At 44.0% G+C, this 22086-nt stretch overlaps 1 protein-coding gene across 5 annotated transcripts in view; it reads left to right on the top strand.

Annotated features, from left to right (window-relative positions):
* The window catches only part of BARD1 (BRCA1 associated RING domain 1), a 45944-nt gene extending 36669 nt beyond the window's left edge, over window positions 1-9275 (top strand). For 2 of the 5 annotated variants that reach the window (XR_011698399.1, XR_011698400.1), the window contains 2 exons: window positions 5718-5898; window positions 7426-7515. Coding sequence is in view for 2 of the 5 variants with exons in the window: in XM_071562121.1 (XP_071418222.1) it covers window positions 7426-7523; window positions 8192-8521 (428 nt within the window). In the remaining 3 variants the exon portion in view is untranslated. Of the gene's footprint in view, window positions 1-5717; window positions 5899-7425; window positions 7524-8191 lie in introns of those variants that run through there. The other 3 variants (XM_071562121.1, XM_071562120.1, XR_011698401.1) reach the window with 2 other exon arrangements.
* The last annotated feature ends 12811 nt before the right edge of the window (window positions 9276-22086 follow it).

The raw sequence follows: 22086 nt of genomic DNA, 5'->3' as shown, positions 1-22086 counted from the left end.
AATTAGGGTGAAAGGATGTCACTGCTGAGCACAATTAGATCTTCACAGAAGAAAAATGTCACCTTACCGGTTGCAGTTCCATCTTTTCCAGTATTATACACTGTCAGCAGTATATCCCCTTCCAAGCAGCACAGAACTCAATTGAGACAGTGTTGTCACTGTGCTCCTTGCCCTTGGCCATATCTTTCACTGGTTTCATTATTTTATTGCCTTCATTATTTCTGGGATCGTAATAGGGCACGAAGTGGCATATCATTATCCTTCTGCAAGTAGGCTGAGACAGAGATTCAAGCATCACTGTATTTCCTCTGTGCTTTATGGAGAACACAGAGTAGAGTAATTAAAACCAGCAGAAATCTTTAATAGCTTTTCCAGCTTGTTTTTTCCTTAAACTTATTGTCATCTGTTAAAGCAGGGAATGAAAAATGATCCTGGTAACGATATGCATTGGAACAAGCTTGTGTCAGTCTTTGCAGCCAAGTGGCTGGCAGAATTCTAAACACCTGATTGTTCATTCCTTCCTCTGCTTTGCTTACCTGGAGAAGCAGCAATGATTCAGCTCTGATCATTATAAGAATGCAAAAAATCTGCTTTTCCTGTAAGAAGTCAGAACAACAGGGAGCTGACTGGAAGGGCTGGGACACTGCATGACTGACATTTCAAGGTGAAAACATCTTTCTGAATTTCTTGGAGCAATATGCCCATCCTTGTTTAGGCTATTAGACCAGAGAAGTGCAAAGCTGCCTGAGCTGACTCCTCCTCAGGCTGGACTGTCTCCCTTCCATACATAAACATCTTTTAGATAACAGGCTGATCCTCAGCAAAGCCCTCCTTCCTTAAAACAGCTCAAAACTTTTGATCACTGGGGTTTCATGCCTGTTTTGCACTCAGAGACTTATTTCAGCTGCCTCCTACAAAGGGACTCACAGCTCTGAGGGGCAGTAGAACTCTCTGAAGTGCAGATCACCTTCTAGTTGTACTGGGTGTGCAGCTGAGAAGAAACTTCCACACCACCAGGGTCTGAACTTCTGCACTCCCACAGTGTCTGCACATTCTGGAAAGGAGCAGGGAAGCACTTGGGCTTCAAAGTAATCACAGATCTGACCTGTGAAGCTGCTGGGATTGGCAGAAGAGGAAAAGGGGGGTGAGAATGTCTTAAATACAGTGTCTGCCTTTGCATAGCTTGGAAGTGGGCTGGTTTGAAATAAGGTCTAGAGCAAAAGGAAACGGTGTTTCCACTGCTCCTTCTGTTGTCATCCAGATACTCAGTTTTTTTGTATTTACACAGTCTGTTTGTTCTAGTTCTCTTTTATTTTGAAGAAAACATTGCATTTAGGAAGCACATTGTAAGGGAGAGGATGAAAAGCATTGCCTTATTCATTTAAAAGCATGTGGTGAGATCCAGAGGATGATGAGCACTCCCAGTGGAATTCAGCCTCACCTTAGGAATGGCTACCTCCAGTCCCTTTGATCAGTCTAGGAGGCAGCTGTGGTGAATGGTGCTTTTTCCAAAGAGGATAGGCCCCTTGGGGCTTCCAGTGAAGGAATGCTTTCCATATCACATGCCCCTAGCTTCTGGGAATGGATGTTTCAGGACTTCCTAAGCATCTGCTCCATCATGTTTAATAAATATCATCTGGATTAACCTGTTAGCTACTACTCTTAAACAGATTCACTTCAGTCTCTGCAGCATCTTGTGTCGTTTCCATGTGATGAGAAAACAGACTGCTCTTGTTTCACCAGTGAAATCTGTACCTCACTCCATGAAATCTGTGAGTCAGTCTAAAGCTACTTTATAGGCATGTAGGAGACAATATTGACATTCTTTTCTGTGCAGTGGCAGAGGCCAGTAATGGTGTTTATGAAAGCATATTGTAGCTGGCCATGCCAAATTCCCCTAAGGCTTTCTCTTGGTCCAGATTTCTTCCTTTTCTAGGAAAAAAATCCCATCGAGTTTTACTCAATCTGCATGTAGGTTTTAAAAGCCAGTGTGGTCTTGAGCCAAGAATGTTTCAGTTGCAGTCTCTACTAGACCTTGGATGTGTAGTATTTTGTCTGCTTTGTTGCTATCATGTATTTCTAAATTACTTTTAGCCATTCTAAGAGATTTTTGGGACTAACCTCTGCTCTTTGCTTTATTAATGCAAATCCAACAAAACTCCACTAAGGCTAATTGAGTTACTGAGAGCTACCCCTGGGTATCTGTGGGTGATTACAACTTGTTCTTGGCAACCAGATTTTTTTGTACTTCATTCTCTTTAAATTGTTTTTGCTGATGCAGTTAGTTTCATTATAAACCAATAAGACTTATGAAAAAGGATTATAGGGCTCTGATCTTAAATTTTGCAAATAATGATTTATTTCCAGTACTAGTAGCTCTAGTTGTATCAGAGGTCAATTAATGTTACCCTTAGAGCAGACACCCTGTTAACCTGTTTGCTCCTTAGATACTCAAAGCTGAGAAGGTGGGGGCAGCTGCTCTGTGAAGTGATAAGGATCAGTGTAAGTAGTGAAGCTTTACTGAACTTGGTAACGAGGGATAAAAAACGAGCAGTGCTGTCCTTGCCAAGTGTGGTGGCATCAAAGCTAAACAGGATGGATTAAGCTACAGCCTTTTCCTGCAGTGTTTTCTGGGGGCTTTAATGCAGGCTTGGATTTTGCTAGAATTTGGTGTTTATATCTAAAAATTGCAAGTGTGAAATGAGCTATTTAAGAGGCTTTTAACCTCGTGATGTTCTGTGTTTCCAGGGAAGAACTCTGCATGACCCCTGTGCCCACGTGATCTTGCCCCAGACTGGCCTGCTGTCGGGCAAGCTTTATCCATGAGTGCCTGCACTCTGCAGCTTGGCACTGCCAACAGCTCTGCTCCTTGGTGGAAATGCCACTTGCCTTGATACAAGTCTTGCCCTTTTGCAGGTGATTGGTCCAACTACCGTGATTAAACTACAAGGCCATTGCCACGGAGTTGCAATAATCACCCTCTTCTCTTCAGGGAAGAGGACATGGGAAATGAATAAACTTGGTCAACTTCAAACTTAGAAGCTCCACAGCTCGTACTGGCAATAGTACCAAGGCATAAATCAGAATTGGCTGAGACCCTGGGCAAGTGGGATGGTCTTACTTTATTTTGTAACCGAACAGACTAGATTTTTAGTCAGGCTTGCCAGTAAAGAATGCACAGACTGCAAATTTGTGGAGGAAAACAACATGACCTTGTTTTCTACTCCCTCCTAAAATTACAGATGTCTTCTGAAATGTAAGTTTGTTCTCCCCTCCATTTTCAGAGACCTTCTTTAAGGCTGTTCTTGTCCTTCCAAAATTCAGTAGTGTTCTGAAATTTTTTTGCATAATTACTTTAATATCCATCTCAATTAAGAAGGGAGGTGGCACAGCGTTGATGGTGCCCTGATCACTTTTTAATTAGGATGCTAGCAAATCTTTTTCTGAGTCCATTCACTTGACCAGGGTCTTGGCATCAGGTGCTCTCACTGGTGGCTTTCCAACAGAGTGCTGAGCAAATGAGAGCCTAATCTCATTTTTTGGAAACAATTTAAAAGGGCTCCTGTTTGAAGTCAAAGGGCACTGTAAGGTCAGAAGAGCTTCTGGAAAAGCCCCTGTAAAGGCAGCAGAATTATATACTTGTAAGTAAAGCATTGAGTTTTATTAGAGCTGGAGATCAGCTCAGTTGGTTAAAACTTGGTTGTAATAACACCAAGGTCATGGGTTCAATCCCCTGTGTGGGCCATTGACTTGAGTTGGACTCGATGATCCTTGTGGGTCCTTCCAACTCAGAATAGTCTGGGATTCTGTGATTTCCTTTCATATGTCCCCTTAATTGGGATGATACTAGTTGGCTGAAGAGACTGTTAGAAGGGAATTGTCATGTTATCCAGCCACTTATACACATTAGCAGCTTTAAAATTAACAATGCCTACTCAAGGACCTGGGCTATACTGAATGGACTCAATTTAGCACTCAGTTTTCACAGAAAATAAAATCCCTAGCTGTAAAAAAAAAAAAAAAAAGTGTTTGTATGGAGATATTATTGTTTTTAGCACAAGATCACCTTGTGGTGGTTGTGCCATCTCTTGGAAGAATGATAAAGCTGCTGCATTGCTGCTGCTTCCAAACAGCACTGTAACACATCCAAGGCTGGGGATGCCCCCTCTGAGAACCTCACGTGGGCTGTTGCATCCACTTGGAGCCACTGCACCTGAAAAGGGTAGCACAGAATTAGTGATCCAGAAGCAAGTGGCTTGGCAAGTTTTGTGGAAAGGGGGGGGAAAAGAACAGGAAAATAACCTTTTGTTTAGACAAATGCATAATGTATTAGGTAAAAACACAACTTGAGCCCTCTGTCATTTTATCTCAAGTATGAAAACAGAGGTGGATTTCCCTCTTTTTTGTGTGTGTGTTTTTGTTGTTTGTTTCTTTGGGTTTTTTTGTTTTGTTATTTTGGCTTAGTATTTGACTCCTTTAATTCTTTAATACAAAATCTAGGATGTGCAGGAGTCACTGAAGAGAAATGAGGAACGTGGGAAGAAATCAGTCTGAACAACATTTGCAGTTAAAGGACATACTGGCCTCTATCACTGAAATTATTTTGCTTGCTTTCTTCTAGTTAGGAAGCCTTCCCTCATGGATAGATATTCCTTGACTGTTGTGGGCACTTTCCTCACACCTTGGTTGGTACTGCATCAGTTTTTGAGCTGCAGGTGACTGTGGTTCTGGTGGCACAATGTGGCGTTGGGCTCATTTCCACGTGCCTGAGGCTCTTCCCTCCTGTTGGTGCCTGTTGGTTTGCCTCCTTCCAAGGGATTGTCTTAGTTCAGAGGGGTTATGCTGTTGATGGCAGGATTGCTGTGAAGGATGTTGAAGCCTGAAACACCAGGTGTTCTGAGCCTGAGGACTCCAGTGACTTTCTGTACAGTTCTGTACAGTTTTCTCCCCTGTGTTGGAGGAGATGGCTTGAAATGCCTCTGATCACAACTGTTCCAGAAGGCAGTGGTTCCTACCTATCAGATATGACAAAACCCATGGGTCAGAGCAAGTTCTGCTGCTTGCATGAAAAATACATTTGATCATTGAAAACATGCTCTTCTTCCATCACCAGAAAACCATCCTGAGTTGGCTGCTCCACAAAGGGGTGTGTATGTGTGTGTAGGCCTAACAGTGTTGGCTCTCAGCATACCTCTGGTAAAGGAAAACCTGGGCATTGAAAACCTGTGTTTGTGGGTTTTTATCCTATCTGGAATATGTGGCTTTTGTGCCACAAATCTAAGACACAGATCTGACCTGTTTCTAGCTGGTGAAGGGAAGTTACAATTCATGAGAAGGCTGGTCATGCAGACCCTGGCTGGGAATGGGCTGTTCACATTGCCAGTATTTGAAAGGAACAAGTGACTGTCTTATGCTTCTTGCAGACACAGAGAAAACAGGGCACAGGTAGATGAGTCTTTCTCGCTCTGTGGGAGGATTGTCATTACATGTGAGAAGGAACTTTGAGGATTCAGGTTCCTTGGAGGGTCTGTCAGTGTAGGATGGACTGACATACATGTGCAAAGCAGACAGCATTGATTTTGCATTCTCTAACACAGACATTCCACTAATCTTGTCACTTTCCTGACTTTATTATATTTTTTTCATACAAGTAGCACTACAAAAAGACATTGTAGTCTTTTGTATTCATTCAGCCTTTTATTACTTTTGTATCACAGTTGCTTCATTTACTGATGCTGGCGTTGGATGCTCAATCTGTGATGTACTTACTGTATAAAAACCTCATTTCTGTAGTGAAAGTCCTTGAAATCGAGCTTTTGATGGCAGATTGAAATGAAACTTGCTCTTAATGAATGGACAGTTCTGTTCCTAAGACTGAATGAGGCTTTTTCCTTTATTGTAAGTAGCACCCATTAATATCTGTATTTTCTTGGAAAGAAAGAATAACAGTGTAAGTTAGAGGCACATTGACATGGGAAGTCTTGTTGAATTGTGGTGATTTAAAATAAATAAATAAAATGTGAAATAGCTTTTAGATTTATTTTTGAGTTACGAGTACTTGAAATTAAGTTATCAGTATTCATTGCTGTTATCAATAATGAATATGTAAGTTGCCTTTCTGGAAAATATATGACCAGGTTTGCCCTTCCAGTTCATGTTCTTTTTCCTTGAAGGAATGAACAAGTGCAAATAATCAATCTGATACTTGTACACGGAGGGAGGCATTTGCTGTAGTGTTCAGCCAGTTGTGGTTTTCTGTAGGGGTTTATCTTTTTTGATGTAAGTACATTGGAAGACTTCTGCTAAAATGTGAATTCCCATTGCATTCTGTGAGTTGGTATGAACTGGCAGCATATTACTGAGAGTTTTATCTCAAGATCTCTCTGGGTTAGATACTCATATATTGGCCTCTTACTGCCATGGCATCCAAGTACCTTTGTCAGTGAGACTTCTGTCATAGCCTTGGGCTTATTCCTTTTCAGGATCAATCCCTCATATTTCCTTTCTGATTTTGTTCAGGCCGTGGGTTCCATCTTTGCCCAGTGCAAATGAGTTACCTGAATTAGAAACACTGTGCAAGGAATGAGGTGCTATAAAAGCTACAGCCTTGTCCACATTGTAAATCCTCATGGAACCATTTCCAAAATCAGCTTTGCAAACTTTTTTCTTGGGTAATTTTTATTAATGAGTGCAATGTACGTTCAGGCAGAACATTCCCTCCTTGAGTGGGTGACCACAGCAATTCCTGTCTCCACAGTGAGGTCAGGAAGTGCTCGAGGGACGTTATGGATACATTAGCATCAGCCCATTATTGGAAAAAATAACAGGCCTTAAAACAAGGTAAAAACATGTTGACTCTGAGAGACAATCTCATTATGCACCAGTGGTAACAGGAGTGAATGCCAGTGTTAAATCCCAGCATAAATCTTCAGTTCCTGCTGATCTTGGAGACCTTGAAATCCCATCTGATTTGTTATTTGAGGCCGTGGCTGTTCAGAAGCAGCTTTGTGCTGGCTTTGTAATTGCTCTTTATCAGGCAATTGCTTCCATTCCATAACTGCAGCCTGGGTTCTACACGCCAGCTTCAAGCTTCCAAATGATCAGCAATTTGACGTTTGACATTAAGTGGTTGACCTTTACTGGGTAAGAGGAAGAGCTAATAATTCCTAGTGTTTATAGCACTGATGTTAGGGTGATATTACTTCTCTCCATCTCACTCTCATCTCCAGCCACTGTTATAAATTTTTTTGAGTTTAAAAGCAAATTGCCAAAGCACACAAGCTTTGATGCTTATGTGGATTGAATGTGTTGCATTGTGGCTGATTATTTTATGTCAGCACGACTCCTTAGTCCCTAAAATAATGTGCAAGCCTCTTTTTAAACCTGGGCTCTCTAATTTTTGCCTTCTTTATTGCACTTTTGTAGGGGTACAAGCCTGTCTGCAAAGCTCAGCTCGAGAACAAGAAGAGAAGTATGAAATCCAAGGTGGCCCCCAAAGAGGGAGGCTCAACAGAGAACAGCTGGTGGGTTTTACTGCTCCAGACAGCCCATATTAATGACCTTTGGTTTGAGCAGCTCTGCCCTTTGCCACGTGCGAAAGTGCAGGAGATGTAAAATTTTAATGTGGTCCTGTACAGAAATTGATTAGGTGCAAGGTGATCCAAAGAACTGTGAACACCCATAAAGCTGTCAGTTTTCTCTGCTATGTGTCTCTGATTCTGTGTTGCTCTAACCTTGTCAGGGGAACGCTGTGTTGCATTCCTGGAGGAAGCTGATGGGACAGGGAGTGATGCTGGTTTGGCCTTCTCTGCTCAGCTTTAGAACATAGTTGTGAAAATTGAAAGAAAAATTTTTGTTACTATTTTTTTCCATTTAGGGCCAGTTTTATATTTAACTGTGTTCATTTCTGGTTACTTGCTGGATTACACTGGAGAATTCATTAACTGCACTGCAACAGTAGCTGTAAATATTCCTAACTCACAGTTCAAACCCTGTTGTGCTGGAAAGTAAACTGAAGCAAGAATTCACCATGTAAGCAAGTTTGCATGTTAAGTTACTGTTCTAGTTTCCAGCGTTGGTTATTTTAAATTGTTTTGGGTTTTTTTTAATGCTCTGATTTTTCCTTTCTACATTTTTCCTGTCTGCTGCAAGGTCCTGTATTTATACTTCTTTTTTTTTCCTTTCTGCTTAGCTGCCTAAGTTGTTTGATGGCTGCTACTTCTATTTTCTGGGCTCTTTCAAACATCACCAGAAGAGTGATCTCCTGGAGCTGGTCAGAGCAGCAGGAGGACAAGTTCTGGTCAGGCAGCCAAAGCCAGACAGTGACGTGACCCAGACCATCAACACAGTGTCCTACCACGCCGAGCCCGGCTCTGACCAGAGGTTCTGCACTCAATATGTCATCTACGACGGGACCTCGAAATTCAAGCCCGAGAAAATTCGGCAGGGCAAGGTGTGGATGGCCCCCTCCAGCTGGCTCATAGACTGTGTGATGTCATTTCAGCTCCTGCCTGTAAAATGAGTGCCAGCCCCTCATGAGCAAGGCTTCAGAATGTGGGGAATCTTGAGCAGCTGGAACGCTCTGGTAGATGCTGGTCGGAAGCTGAGACCTGTTTTGGATTCAGGAGAGCTTTGAGCACTGAAGTGAGTTACTGAGGTTGCTGATATGCTGAAATAAATGAATATACAGTGGAAGAGATAATTGAAAAATGTGCCTTGACTTACTTAGTGTCCTTTGTTTTTGCATTTAATTTAATAAATTCTTAATGAGTAATCACTGACATTTTGTAGCTAAGATTTTGCAAAGTGAGACCTTTTGTTTTCTGATTTGTAGACAATAGACCCTATTTATGGTGTGTTTAATATCCATTGACAAGGATCTACTGTGTGTATCAAGATTGCCCAGGCCAGAATTTGTATTTGAAAAGACACTCTATGCATTTGAACCTGTGTAGACATCTCTTTTGTCAGGTGACATGTGATTGTATTATAACTTCTTACAACTGAATTCTGCTGGAAATTCTTTTGATATGGAATAAGTGTTGTAGAAATCAGAGTTGAACTAGTGAATTCATGTGGAAGCAGACAATTTTGGGAACACTATATTTTAAAATCTTGGTCTAAAATTTACTTTTTTGTAGAAAGAGAAATGCTTTATTTACTTCTGAAGTCATTCAAGCTGTAAATGTGTAACTTGAATTTGATTCTATTTTCCTAAGGTTTGTAAGCATCGGGATCCTTCTTGAATTATTATAATAAATATTTCTGTAAATATGGATGGTTGGCTCTCATGGTTACTTCAAGTTAAAAAAAAATGAATGATCACAAAAGAATCACGTTTCACTTTGCACAGTTGTACCTAAGCAGCTGGCTATGCTGGAGCAGTATTTGATTCTTTCATATTTGTTACAATATTTCTCATAATTTGTTGTAAGTTATTGTCAGAACTCACTCTGTGCTCTGATGTAATGTCTTGTGAATTCATAATTGAAAAATGGTGTCTTGTAATAACACACAATAAGGATGATAGTTGTGGGATAAACCAAAGTTCCTTGTGTTTGCTTTTGTATTGCTCCTAATAATTAAACTTTTTGTGTGCAGTAAGTTTGGAGTATCTTACTGCAGAATGAGAGCATGTCCCATGCATATCTCAACAGGGAAATGAAAATTCTTTTTTGTGAACTTGGTACAGCTTTGAGGATGATGTTTCACCCCCAAGAGCTGCTTTTGCAGATGAAGAGAGCTGTGTTCTGTAACCACTGCCACTGGAGGTCCCGTGCCAGTTTTCAGTGTGCTCTGTAATCACTTGGTACACTGCAGGTAGCACAGGTACACCTTCTCACCTTGAGTAGCTGGAGTATCTTGGTCTGTCCCTTATGCTAGACTGAGGGGCTGCTCTTTGCTGGATGCAGGGCTCATTAATACATGGAGCAGCCCATGGGATGATAGATGTGGTTTGGGTTCTTGTGCAGATAAACTGGCGGCGAATGAGATGCTGAGTCGATACTGCGTGAATTTGGTCATTTGTTTTAACAATTGGAGCACGTTTTAACTTGGCATTTCATAGCACATCAATAAACCTCATGCACTATTCTTTGCAAAAGCAGCGGTGAATCTCTGAAAAATTCTAAAGAATGGAGCTTTTCTGGTCTGTACCAGGAAAAAATTTGGCCTAGCAGTAATCCTGTTCTATGTCCTAAAGTAGAGGCAGCACATTTACTGGTTTTAAGAGCCATTTTTTCCTTGGCAAATGAAAAGAAACTGTTAGAAAATTGCCATTAATATTTTTTTAAGCCACCTCTTCCATGTTCCTTTGGATTGAGTTATGTTATCAAGCAGAGTTTCTATCAAATCACATTAAGAATCCCTCCGTATTATACTGAGGGGAGATCTTTACCCCAGATTAACTCTGGCCCCATCTCCTTCAGGTCTCTGCAGGGATTCAGAGTGTGATCATCTTATGTAGATGTAGCTTGAAGAGCTTCGCAGTAGATTTGATGCCAGAACTACAGCAGGTGCCAAACACTACTGAAGCACTGTGTAAGTACACAAAAGTAGAGGTCAGTGACACAGGCTCTGCCTCATTTGCCCTTGCTAATTGTTGAAAGCAGAGGGATAGCACTCGATAAACCAGGATAGACCAAGTCCCTTAATCTACTGGATGGATTTTGGCTCCTGAAAGCAGGATTCTAAAATCATGAGGCATGTGGTAAGGGGCAGGTAGAAGAGACAGAAAGACATGATCTCTAAGTCCAAACCCAAGGGTCTGTTAAAGGAACGTGGTAGGAAGCAGGCTCAAAATATGAAGAGGTATTTCAAGCAGTGTGAGAGACTTATGGCACATCATCACAGTAGCCTGGCATAGCCTGAAGCAGGGAGTGGATGAGTTAATCAAAGACAATCTGTTAAAGGTTAATAAAGAACTGTGATGTAATGTGAATTTATATTAGTATTCTCCTGCTAGTCTGCATGTACTTAATGTGCACTGATGATTGGGGCATTTCATGGAAACAGAATGGTTTGGGTTGGAAGGGAACATAAAGATCATCTAGTGATCATTATCTCTCTTGCAAAGATAGAAGTACAAGACTTCTGGAGTGTTCTGGCTTAGAGATATTTTTATGGATCAAAAATACTGTGCATCACAGAATGGCTTGGGCTGGAAGGGACCCCAGAGATCATCTTGTTCCACCCCCTGTGGGCAGGGACACCTTCCACTATCCCAGGTTGCTCCAAGCCCCATCCAACCTGGCCTTGGACATTTCCAGGGATGGGGCAGCCACAGCTTCCCTGGGCAACCTGTGCCAGGGCCTGCCCACCCTCACAGGGAAGAATTTCTTCCTTAGGCTAACGATTTTCAGGCATCTTCCCTTGAAAATTGTTTCTCATAATGAATTAATTAATCTAGGATGCTTGTTATCACCTTGAATAGCAGTGTCTGGGGCTCAGTGACAGCAGTTTAACACCTCTAATAGTTAATAGAAGATAATATTTTTAATAAATACTGCATGATCTTTTTGAATGATATTGCAATATTTCTTCAAGTGTTTTAGGGAAACCATAGGCAGCCAAGTAGTATCCAAACAGTGGCTGTTTATGCTCTCAGGTTAGAATTGGCATGCCCAGGAGGTGCTGTTGCTGTGTTGTCTTGCAGTCTCCATCTGAATGATGCCAAGCATGGGATGGTCCAAAGACTTTAATGTTTCTAGTAACAAAGATGTCAGCAGGTGCCTCACCCATCTGGCACCTGCACAGCCTTTGTGGGGCTTGAACCAAAGCCCCCCTCCTGCTCTGTCCCAAGCTCTGAGCAGGGATTGGACCTGACTGCCTCTGCAGGACTCAACATGGTTATCCCTGATGAGCTTGGGCATGGCTCATGGAAGGAGTGAGTGAGTGGAGTTAATTCAATGGAAGGAATAATGCCAGGCAGGGGATTGAAGCTGTTTGTATTCCCTGCCTAGTTCCAGTGTCTTATTTAAGACCAAACTTGTGCTGGAGCTGTTATTTTTTGCTGCAGTCTTCCAGCAGATCTGCCTTTTGGCTAATGATGCTCATGCAAACATTCTGCTCAGGACAAAGCTCTGTGCACAGAAGCCACAGCCTTCTGTAAAACTACACATTGGTGTGGGTTATTGGGGAAAATGTATAAACAGGGATCATCTGGTCCCCCTGCCTGTGCTTGCTGTGCTGCTTTCAGTTCCTGTGGGCTGGCTTTGCTGCCAGGGTGGGAAGAGGGAAGGGGAAAAGTCAGTTTACAGATGCCAGCCCTGCAGTGCTGACAGAGCTGCTGGGCAGGAGCTGTTCTGGCCTGCCCTAGGGATCAGCTGGACTGCCAGCAAAGACTGGGTAGCAGTGCCTTGGCAACTCTCTGAGGACAGGTCCATGAAACACAGCAGAACAAAGCTTCTTTTTTTTCCTACTCAAGCTATTTTGTGCTTCAGTGCTGGAGGATCACCTGGAAACGGGGTGGATGTGATGCCACAGTGATTGCTATTAATCAGTTTGGCCCCGTGTCCTGTTTTTTGCCTTTCTCCCACACTGTGCAAGAAAAAGCAGTTTGATGGGAGGGTTTGAATCTCTCTGATAACTAAGTGGGCTGCATTGTGTTGCAAAGGCCAAGAAAGCAGGCTTAAAAACCAGCTCAAAAACTGCAGCAAGAGGTCTTTGGACAGCCAGATAGCATTGGCTTGGAAATGGGCAGCAGTGTCTCAATGGAACAAATGAAGATTCAGCTGTTTTTAATAACAGTGCAGCATGTTCTATCTTTTCAGACTTGTTTGATTTAAATTAATGGTAGTTTAACCAGTGTTAAATTGCCCTTAAAAGCAGAAGAACATTTTGTGTGTAATCAGATGGGGAAAGGGGAGACGTTTCCCGCCTTTATTTATTTATTTTTTCCCATGGAGAAGATGCATTTTGTGTGCTTCAATTTACCTCCTGGCAGGAGATCGGCTCTGATGAAGTAGCAGAGAGCCATCAGCTCCTGCCGTGTGTGCGAGGCCCTGCTGTCACTCCCTGCCCCGAGGTGCTGAGGCAGTGACAGGCACTGGGGTGGCTCTACCCAGGGCTTGTTTTGCAGCAGGGACTGGGATGGGGCTGGGATGTCCTGCTCCAGTGGACGCTGGAGGTGCTCTGCCCCACAGCTGGGAGGAGTTCCCAGTGCAGCACCGCTGTTGGCTGCCTTACAACATCTGCCCTGCATGTCAAGTGTGCTGCAGAGGGAGAGGTTCCCTCCCGATGGGCACAGCTGTAAAGCGCAGCAGTCCCTTCCCAGGCCTGAGCTCAGCCTGGGGCTGTGCCTGTGCAGTGACAGTGCTGCAGAGCAGTGCTGCCCTTCACAAGCCCCTCAGCTAAACATACACAGTGAGAACAGGGTTAAAATAGCTATTAAAAAATGGAATGTGAAGCAGCAGCTAAGCTGGCTGTCTTGCTCAGCTTGCTGAACTGATAAAAATTTACTTATTCCTTCAGGTTGTGCAGGGCTGGGTTAATTTCCTGCTAGTTTAGCAAACTACTGAATCTCAGCCAAACTGATTGGTGGGGGAGCAAGTGTGAGGCTGCCTCTTCTGGGGGCTTGGTTTGGATAGGAAGGCCTCTGGATTGAGGTGTTCAATTGCCATACACACCTGTGCACTCCACATCCCCCTGAGGGGGGTCTCAGTCTCTCTGCAGTGTTTGTAGTGGGTGCCAGAGCAGCCTGACTGGGAAAATGGTTTTTTCCTGCTCTGCTGGAAAGGTCAGCTTTGAACAGCTGGTGTCAGGGAAAACTCAGCTCATCTATAGTTTGGGTCTATCTAGTATTCATGGTCTAGCAAAATTTAATTCTGCAGCATAAAAGATCTGAAGGAACATTTAAAAAAATGGTGTGCCTTTTAATTGAATTAAATATTAATATGGATAATGCAATCAATGCTTTATTGATTGCGTTAGCCACAATAATGTTTAATTCAATAAGTCTGCAGTGCTGGATCTTTTTCTTCCCCTGTGTTTGTTTTATGTTGTGCAGCAGTGTAATGCCATATGCTCTGCCTGGCTGTGTCCCCCAGGCTTGTTCTAGAAGAGCAGGAGATGGTAGGATTGGGAGAGGGCAAAGGAGCCAGGCTGTGCTCCGGGTTGAACCCCTTCATGTGCTCTCAGGTTGGCTGCATAAAGTCAGGGCCAGCTGCATGGCTGATGTACCCTGGGTTCAAACCAGCTACCCTTAGTGGCATGCACCATTTTACAGCCCTCACACAAAGAATATTGTTACTGATGTAAGTATTGCCCACGACCCCCTGTGCTTTGGGTCTGGAGCCTGGCCCCGTGTGATGTTTTGTTCCTGCTCTCCACAGTTGGGTCCCAGCAGCTGTGTCTGTCAGAATGGGCAGATTTTCTACCCTAAGCTCACTAACGTGCTTCTGAAGAGGTGCCAGGTCCTGGTTTTAAACTCAGCCAAGCTTGAATGATTTTATCTGCGGTTGTAGGCAGAAGGTTTTTATTAAATTAAAAGCCACTGTTTTGTTTAACTGATAAATTGGAGGCAGATGTTCCCCCAGCTCAGTCCCCTCACAGTACAAGGTTTCTGGTCTCTGTCTCCTTGCTTGCTGTGTACCTGTTGCACAAGCTGTGGTAGAAACATCCGGGAACAAGCACTTGTTTTTATCCAGTGATGGCTTTTTGTGGCCTCTTTCAAGAGTACTTAATGAAACTGAATTTGGCTCAGTAAGGAGAGATGGGCAAACTGCCACACAGAACCAGCAGTTCCTGTGGTGTGTGCAGCACCCTGTGTCTGGGGCTTAGAAGTGGCTGTCCCTTGCCACCTCGAGTCTTGTGAGCTACAGACTTGCCCTCCCACCCATGTCAGGACACCGGACTTGCCCAAGGAGCTGGGTAGGTGTTTGGGCCTTCCCTGGGAAGGGACACAACTGGCCCTGCTGGCAAGGCAGGCCACTACTGAGAATGACCTCATCAACAGGCAGAGAAAGTGGGGGGAAAAGAGGGGCCAGGATTTGATTTGGTCTTGTTGCACTCCATTTACATTTGGCAGATCCAAGGAAAAGCTCATAACCTTGCTTTTATTTCCTCCTTACAGGGCCCATGTGTTTCAGCAGGAAGCCTTATTAGTGCAGGGAGTCTGGGTGCACAAAGTAGGGGCACAGTGAGCTCAGCTGTAGTCAGCCATCCACTGGGACCAGGTTTGGACACAGAGAGCCTGCAGTCAGCTACTTTAAACAGGATTTGGACTGCAAAGACAGATTGTGAATGCAAAATGGAGGTCCAGGCTTTGCAGATTCACAGAGAAATAATGAGTGATCAGATGCAGCAGCTCCTGGTTGTGGTACCTGCCATTCACAGGGCAAGCTCTGTAAGATCCATGAGGCAGAAGAAACCACTATTCCTACTGAAAGCCAGGCAAGGTAGTCCTGGCTCTGGGTCAGTCTCTGGATGGCACCACAGTGATGTGTTAAATTGAATATGGCACTTGCACTACAGACATGAGAATAATATTTGACCATGGTAGGTGAGAGGCTATAACCAGACCTTGGGATGCGCTGCATAGTCCCACACAGAAGTAGTGCATATTAAAGTGACTATTTCAACTACCTTTATGTATTAAATGATAATATTTACTTCTGGTCTTATTCTCTCCCCTTTCTCTTCACAGTCCTGTAAGGAAAGCACTTAAATGTTGCAATTCCAAAGCAGAGCACCATTCATTTGAGGCTGTTTTGTCTCTTCAATGCCATGGTCACCCCCACCTCTTCTGTTCCTGCTTCATGGTGTCCAGGCTGCTGCTGGTATTTCTTTCACCTTCAAAAAGATGATCTGAAAAAGATCATTTTGTACCTGCTGGAGGATGGAGATCATCGTTGTGGTGCTGCCCAGGCCAGCACAAGGACCCGGGAAGGAGCCCATGTGTGTGTGGAGTGGTGTTGCACTGCCCATCAGCAGTTGTGTGGCAAAAGAAGAGGTTTTATGCAGGGGCTTCAAAGCTCTGCCCTTGGGATGAGAAACAAAATTCTCCTGCTAAAGGGGCAACTGCAAAGCTCAGTTTCCAAATCTTCACCACTCCAGACACATTTTTGCAGCATTTCTCTGCCCAAAGAGACTGGAGAGCTCTCTTTAATCTTCTTGCACTTGCAACCACCTTTACAAAGGTGTCTGTCCCTGCTGTGCCCACTTCAGGATTTCAGGCTTCCTCACTGCATTACAGCAGTTACACACTCTGGTTCCCAGACATTTCCCTCTAATGGATTTTGCATTAGTAGCTGGTATCGGGAAATCTAGTACCAAAAGGTTAATGTACATCCATTAGTCCTTTTTCCCTCCTTTTTCTTTATGTGCTAGTAGAAGACAACCAATTTCATTAAATACATTAGGTCTGGAAAAGGGTCTGGAATCACTTAAAATTCTGTATGTGCAAAGTTGTGGGGCTATTAGTATTGTCCTGTCTAAGTACTACAGGTAAAGTGGGATTTGCAGATGTTCAATGATACCTTTCAGGTGTTCTCCAGCCTTCACAACCTTTCTTTTCCTCATAAAAAGAGTTGGTGTTTTTGAGACCTGCTCCTTCCATCGATTAGATTACACTCTGTGCATCCTGAAGGAGCCTGTGTGCTCTCAGCTAAGGCAGAGTAAAAAGGAGGAGTGATGTCAGGGTATTTGGGGCTGCTGTGTGGGCAGCTGAGGCAGCTTGGACAGCCAGACTGTTCCTCCACCTGCAGCAAGTTTTCTCCCTCCTCCCCCTGAAGCCAGCACTTCTGTCCTGCTAATTGGAGTGAAGCTGAACCCTGTGAGTATCTCACTGCAGTCTCTGACCTGCACTTTAGACAAGGTCAAGCTTTTTCACTGCAAAAAATCTATTACTCAAAAAGTCTATTAACGATCGCAAGTGGCAAGTGGGAGGGGTGGAGCAGGCTGGCTGTTTGTTTTGCCTCCTGATGTGTTTATGATTTGAGGAGCTTGCCACGTTCTTTAAGTGAAACCTTATGTTTTAGCACAGCAGACCTTTGCGAGTTAGTAATTTGGGTCATGGTACTCTCCTGCTGGCTTGTCTGTGTGTGGAGGGGGTTTGCACAGCAAGGTTCTGGTAGCAGGAGAAGCTGCTCCAGGCTCCCCCCATGTCCTGTTTGAAGCAGTAGCAGAGACAACCTGTGATGAACTTACTGCAGCCCCCATTTCCTGTCCCACTCTGCCACTGGGGGAGAGGAGGTAGAGCAAAAAATCTCAATACTGAAGGCTCACTGTCTTGATATTTAGGTGAAAGCTGAGTGCATGAGCACCTCAAATATTGCAGAATTATGGCCAAAAGAAAAGAAAAAAATCCCATGGGCTTTAATTTCACTTAATGAGAAACCATTCACAGTGTTCCATTTCTGATCCATATCTTTCCATTTCTATTCTAATGGTAATTACTGTAGCAGTTTATTAACAAAGAAATCATTTGATAGCTTTCACAAGTTCCCATACTTCAAGTATCTAACAACCTATTGATTCGATAGCCTGGCAGCGTTCCTGATTGAGGAGCTGGAGTTTGATTTTTTTTAAGCACTTTGATCATTTCACATGCAAAGGATAATTATTTTTCTGGTTGAAACAAGGGATGGATTGCAGAACGATGGAGTCTACAGGGTGTCCTTGTGTGTGATCCCTCTCCCAACCGCTTGGAGCAAGCAGTGCTCTTACAGAAGGACCTTGAAAAACTGTCAGTGGGTTGGATTTCTGATCCCTGAGTTACTGCAATCAGCAATGAACAGGTATGTAGCACACCTGCAGAGAGGTAAAGTCAGTATTTGACACTACTGAGTGTAATAATATTGCCCAGAGAAACTGTGACTGCCCCATCCCTGGAAGTGTTCAAGGTCAGGTTGGACGGGGCTTGGAGCAACCTGGGACAGTGGAAGGTGTCCCTGCCCAAGGCAGGGGGTGGAATGAGGTGGTCTTTAAGGTCCCTTCCAAACCAAACCAGTCCATGGTGATTCTGTGATACCTTTACAAAGGGGTTTTCTGTTTGCCCCTGTATGTCCTGCTCCCAGCTGGGCCCCAGCAGGGTGCTGCAGGAAGCAGGTTTTGCAGTGACAATGCATTTTCACAGTCCTCTCTCAGCTGCTGACACGTGACACTGCTGGTTGATTCACTGCCCCTGCTCTCACTTTCTGGATGGTTCCTCACTCTTTCAAGGTGACTGGGGACATTTTCCTGGGCAGCAGCTCACACTGGTGCAGAACCCCCAGGCACTGCAGAAGCTCCTGGGGGGCTGTGCAGTGTGTGATGAGTGAGTCTGCCAGAGCACACGAGGCCAGAACCATGGGCCAGCCCCTCAGAGACAGCCAACAGCCAGGCTGCCACTCTGCTGGGATGGCTGGTGTGTGTGACATGTGGCAGAGGCTCACAGGAGTGGAAAAATAAGGTGGTGTTTCTGGGAGCAGTGTGTGGCATAGGCTGCTGGAGCATGTTGTTGAGGACTTCTAGCAAATTGTTCCTAATTTATTGAAGGCCTACATGGGAGTTGTATTTCTGCTGATAGATAGCAGGGAAGCTTGCTGGGAAAGAGGCCCCAGGTACTTCAGGAAGTACACTTGGACCAAATGCCTTTGGTTTCATCATGACCCCTTTGGGAAGGAATAAGGGGAAGAAAATGGATGGAAGCAATTTGCTGTGAGTTTTCTGATGCAGGTTTGGAAAGAAGAGAAACTTTTGACCTCTATGAGGAGAAGCTGCTACCTGTGTCCTCACAGGGCTTTTCATGCACGTGACCCTAATGGGCCCCTGAACTGGTTGGTTAGCAATTCATTCACTTCTGAACAGCCTGCATTGATCATGCAATGCCCAGGTGACCCTACAACCTGTCGGGAATAAGGTACTGGAAGAACTTGAATTACAGGTTGGTCATTTTCCCATCTAATATATCACAGAGTGAAAGCTTTATGACTTCAGAGCTTACTGTATTAATTTTATGCATGAGTGCTTTATTTTTGCCATATGAGATATATCACTAGCTTACTAGAGCAAAATATCATTAGACCTGGAAAGGGATTTGGTCACTTACACTTTGTCACCAAGGATCATTGCACATAGATTATGTAGGGCTGTACTCTGCCATTTCTCATGTGTTTATTAAGCGATTATAAATATCGAGCCCTGCGCCTTCAGGGGACACTTGAGATCTGTTATTGTAGTAATGTTTCATTGAGAAAGATGGCACACACACAGTGATTTGTGCCTTGGGAGGGTCCATCAAAAGGTTTGTCTGAGGAGAAGACAGAGGTCTGTTCTGCCTTGAAGGAGTTCTCCTTCATTGGTTTTAGTCTTACCTGTCCCCGTCCCTGGAGGTGTTGAAGGAAAGACTGGATGTGGCACACAGTGCTCTGGTCTAGTTGAAATGATGGTGATTGGTCACAGGTTGGACTCAATGATCTCAAGAGGTCTCTGTGATTCTGTTATGATTGTGCATCTTCTCTCATCCTGGTGGCTGGCACTGAGGTCAGGATCCCGAGACACCCAGGCTCCAGCCCTGCCTGTGCCAGAGCCCTTGAGTTATTCACATCCAAGCCCTGCACTTGGGGCACTTTGGTTTCCCCCATCTCAGTTCAGGATGTCAGTCTTGAAAACATCACCAACTTGACTTTTCAGAAGTGCTGAGCCCACAATGTTTATTATTTCAGTGACAATGAATGGAACTTTTGTATGGACCCATAACATCTGTTCACCCTGAACATTCAACCTACTTCTGCACAAGCCATTCAGTGGCATGAGGTGATGGCTTCAAACTGACAGATGGCAGGTTTAGATTAGATATTAGAAAGAAATTCTTCCCTGGTGAGGCAAAGGGTGCCCAGAGAAGCTGTGGCTGCCCCACCTCTGAAAGTGTCCAAGGCCAGGTTGGATGGGGCTTGGAGCAACCTGGGCTGGTGGGAGATGTCCCTGCCCATGGCAGGGGGTTGGAACTGGGTGGTTTTTAAGGTCCCTTCCAACCCAAACCACCCTATGATTCCCCACAGTCCAAAACTGTGCAGGAGTCCATCTCAGAGCTCGTCACTCCTCAATCACCAAGGCCAAAGAGCAGCCCTCATCTCCAGACTTTCCATCTTCTGCCAACATGGCCCATGACCTGATGTCTCTAGTCAAGTTTTCCAAAGAGTTCTGCTCCTTTTCAGTCACTGTAGGTCTTATTTTTCCAGAAAAAATTAACTTGTAAAGCATCTCCTGAAGATTTGGTGAAGGCTGGGCCTCTTGTGGAAACTGATGCTTCTTTAGGTCCCTTCTTTTCCTTTAAAATTTTATATTAAAATGTTTCCTGCTGGGTATGTAAAGCACAACCTGGAAATGTGGCTGTTCTCCATTTCTGAATTTCCACTTAAAACTGAACAACTCAGGCCCACCTTTGATTAAGTGATCCACGAAAGAAAAAACAAACCTACTATCTGCCTCTTAAAAGTTAATTAATGCTTCCGTGATTCACTGATGAAAAGGACTGAGATGAGGAGTAGGTGAGCATAAATTCTGCTGCATAAATTCACCAACAAGACTGATAGAAGCCTGCAATTGTGTCCTGAGCCTGAGAACACGAGGAAATGGGGTTAAAATGATTTGTGACCAAAAGAAGAAAGAATTTCCTTCTGTTACCTGACTGTATGTAATTTTTATTAGTCTGATGATGTACAGTGGGACTATTTCTCTTGGAAATGGCTTTTTGGTTAACATTTCATTTTCCTTCCCAAAGTTAGCTCTCCCTTGCAGTGCTATGACACCCAGCTCCCTGAGATTTGCTGGCCCCCAACTTTATTAGTACCACTTGTTGTCACTGGAAATGATCTACTTCAGAGCAGGTAATAAAGCCCTTGTTTTGCAGGTAAGCAAGGCCTTGCCCTGTATCGTGCAGCATTTCCACTGCAGGGCAGGAATGAAACATTGGTTGGTAGAAAATAGTAAGAATAAGACTCATAAGATATTGCATTGATAGTTGCATGACTTTTACACCAGCTGTTCCTCTTCAGGAACTTGAGGCTGTGCACTAATTTAATATCATTAAATTGGGCCAGGTTTTGGTGTGATCTATCCTTCTGATACTGCATTTCCAGCCATTGTCATGCCAATATTACCTGGTGCATCCTAATAACATCTGGGAAAGTACCAAGTTCACTTTTACCTGTGAAAGGCACAGGGTTCCAGGGTCAGAGTAATGGTGCAGATTATCATACATTTATCACCAAGTAATTGTGAGAAAAGCAGATAAGGGACCTCTAGCTCATACCCATGGGAATAATTTCATGTGGGGAATGGAGCTTTTAAGATCCAATGGGAATGGGGAGAGAATTCTGGTGTTGCTGGTGCTGGATGAAGCATCCTCTCATGAGCCCAAGTTTTACCCCTGCATCTTCTCCAGGAGCAGCTTCTGGTCCAAATTTGTGTTTGTTGGAAGAGAATGTGGCTCTGTTGTTTTCATGTTTCCTTCTTTTCATGTTTTCTAACCTGCTTTTCTCTTCAAAGGTAACAGAAAGGCTGGGACACCTCAAGGCTGGGACACCTCAAGGCTGGGACACCTCAAGGCTTCCCTGTTGCCCACTGGTGGCCCTTGCACATGGAGGTAACAAAATCTTTGCTATGTGTTGTGTTCCTACAGGTGTTTTTATTCTCAAAATAGTGTCTTTAGTCTCAAAAACTAAGGCCCAATGCCCCTGGCTGGGTAATACTGGTCGAAGAGTGTATTTGACAAAATGACAGAACAAATCTGTGGTGCAGGTGGGTTTCTCAGAACCTCCTGCCCACCCTGCTCAGGGTTAGAGGGGCAACAGGCCAAGCCTGGCTGGAGTAACTTCTTCAAAGGATGTGTGTGTGCTTCCCTGGTCAGGAATTCATCCATGCATCCACATGAATTTCTATTTCTACACTGACCTACACCTCAGGATCTTGTCTCTCATTCAGCAACTTCTTATTTCTCCTCTTGACATGGTTTCACAGAAGAGAATTCCTGTATTTCTGCTGCAGGGCATCACAGCCACTGGTAGCACACAAACACTGGGACACTTTGGCCTAGGAAATGATGGCTTTGGTTTGTGATCCACTTTCTCAAATCCAGGAGGATGTAGCCCATGTTGGCACTATTCT

The sequence above is a fragment of the Pithys albifrons genome, chromosome 8 (genome assembly GCF_047495875.1).
Source record: "Pithys albifrons albifrons isolate INPA30051 chromosome 8, PitAlb_v1, whole genome shotgun sequence".
Lineage (NCBI taxonomy): Eukaryota > Metazoa > Chordata > Aves > Passeriformes > Thamnophilidae > Pithys > Pithys albifrons.
This window is presented reverse-complemented; position numbering and strand designations above follow the sequence as displayed.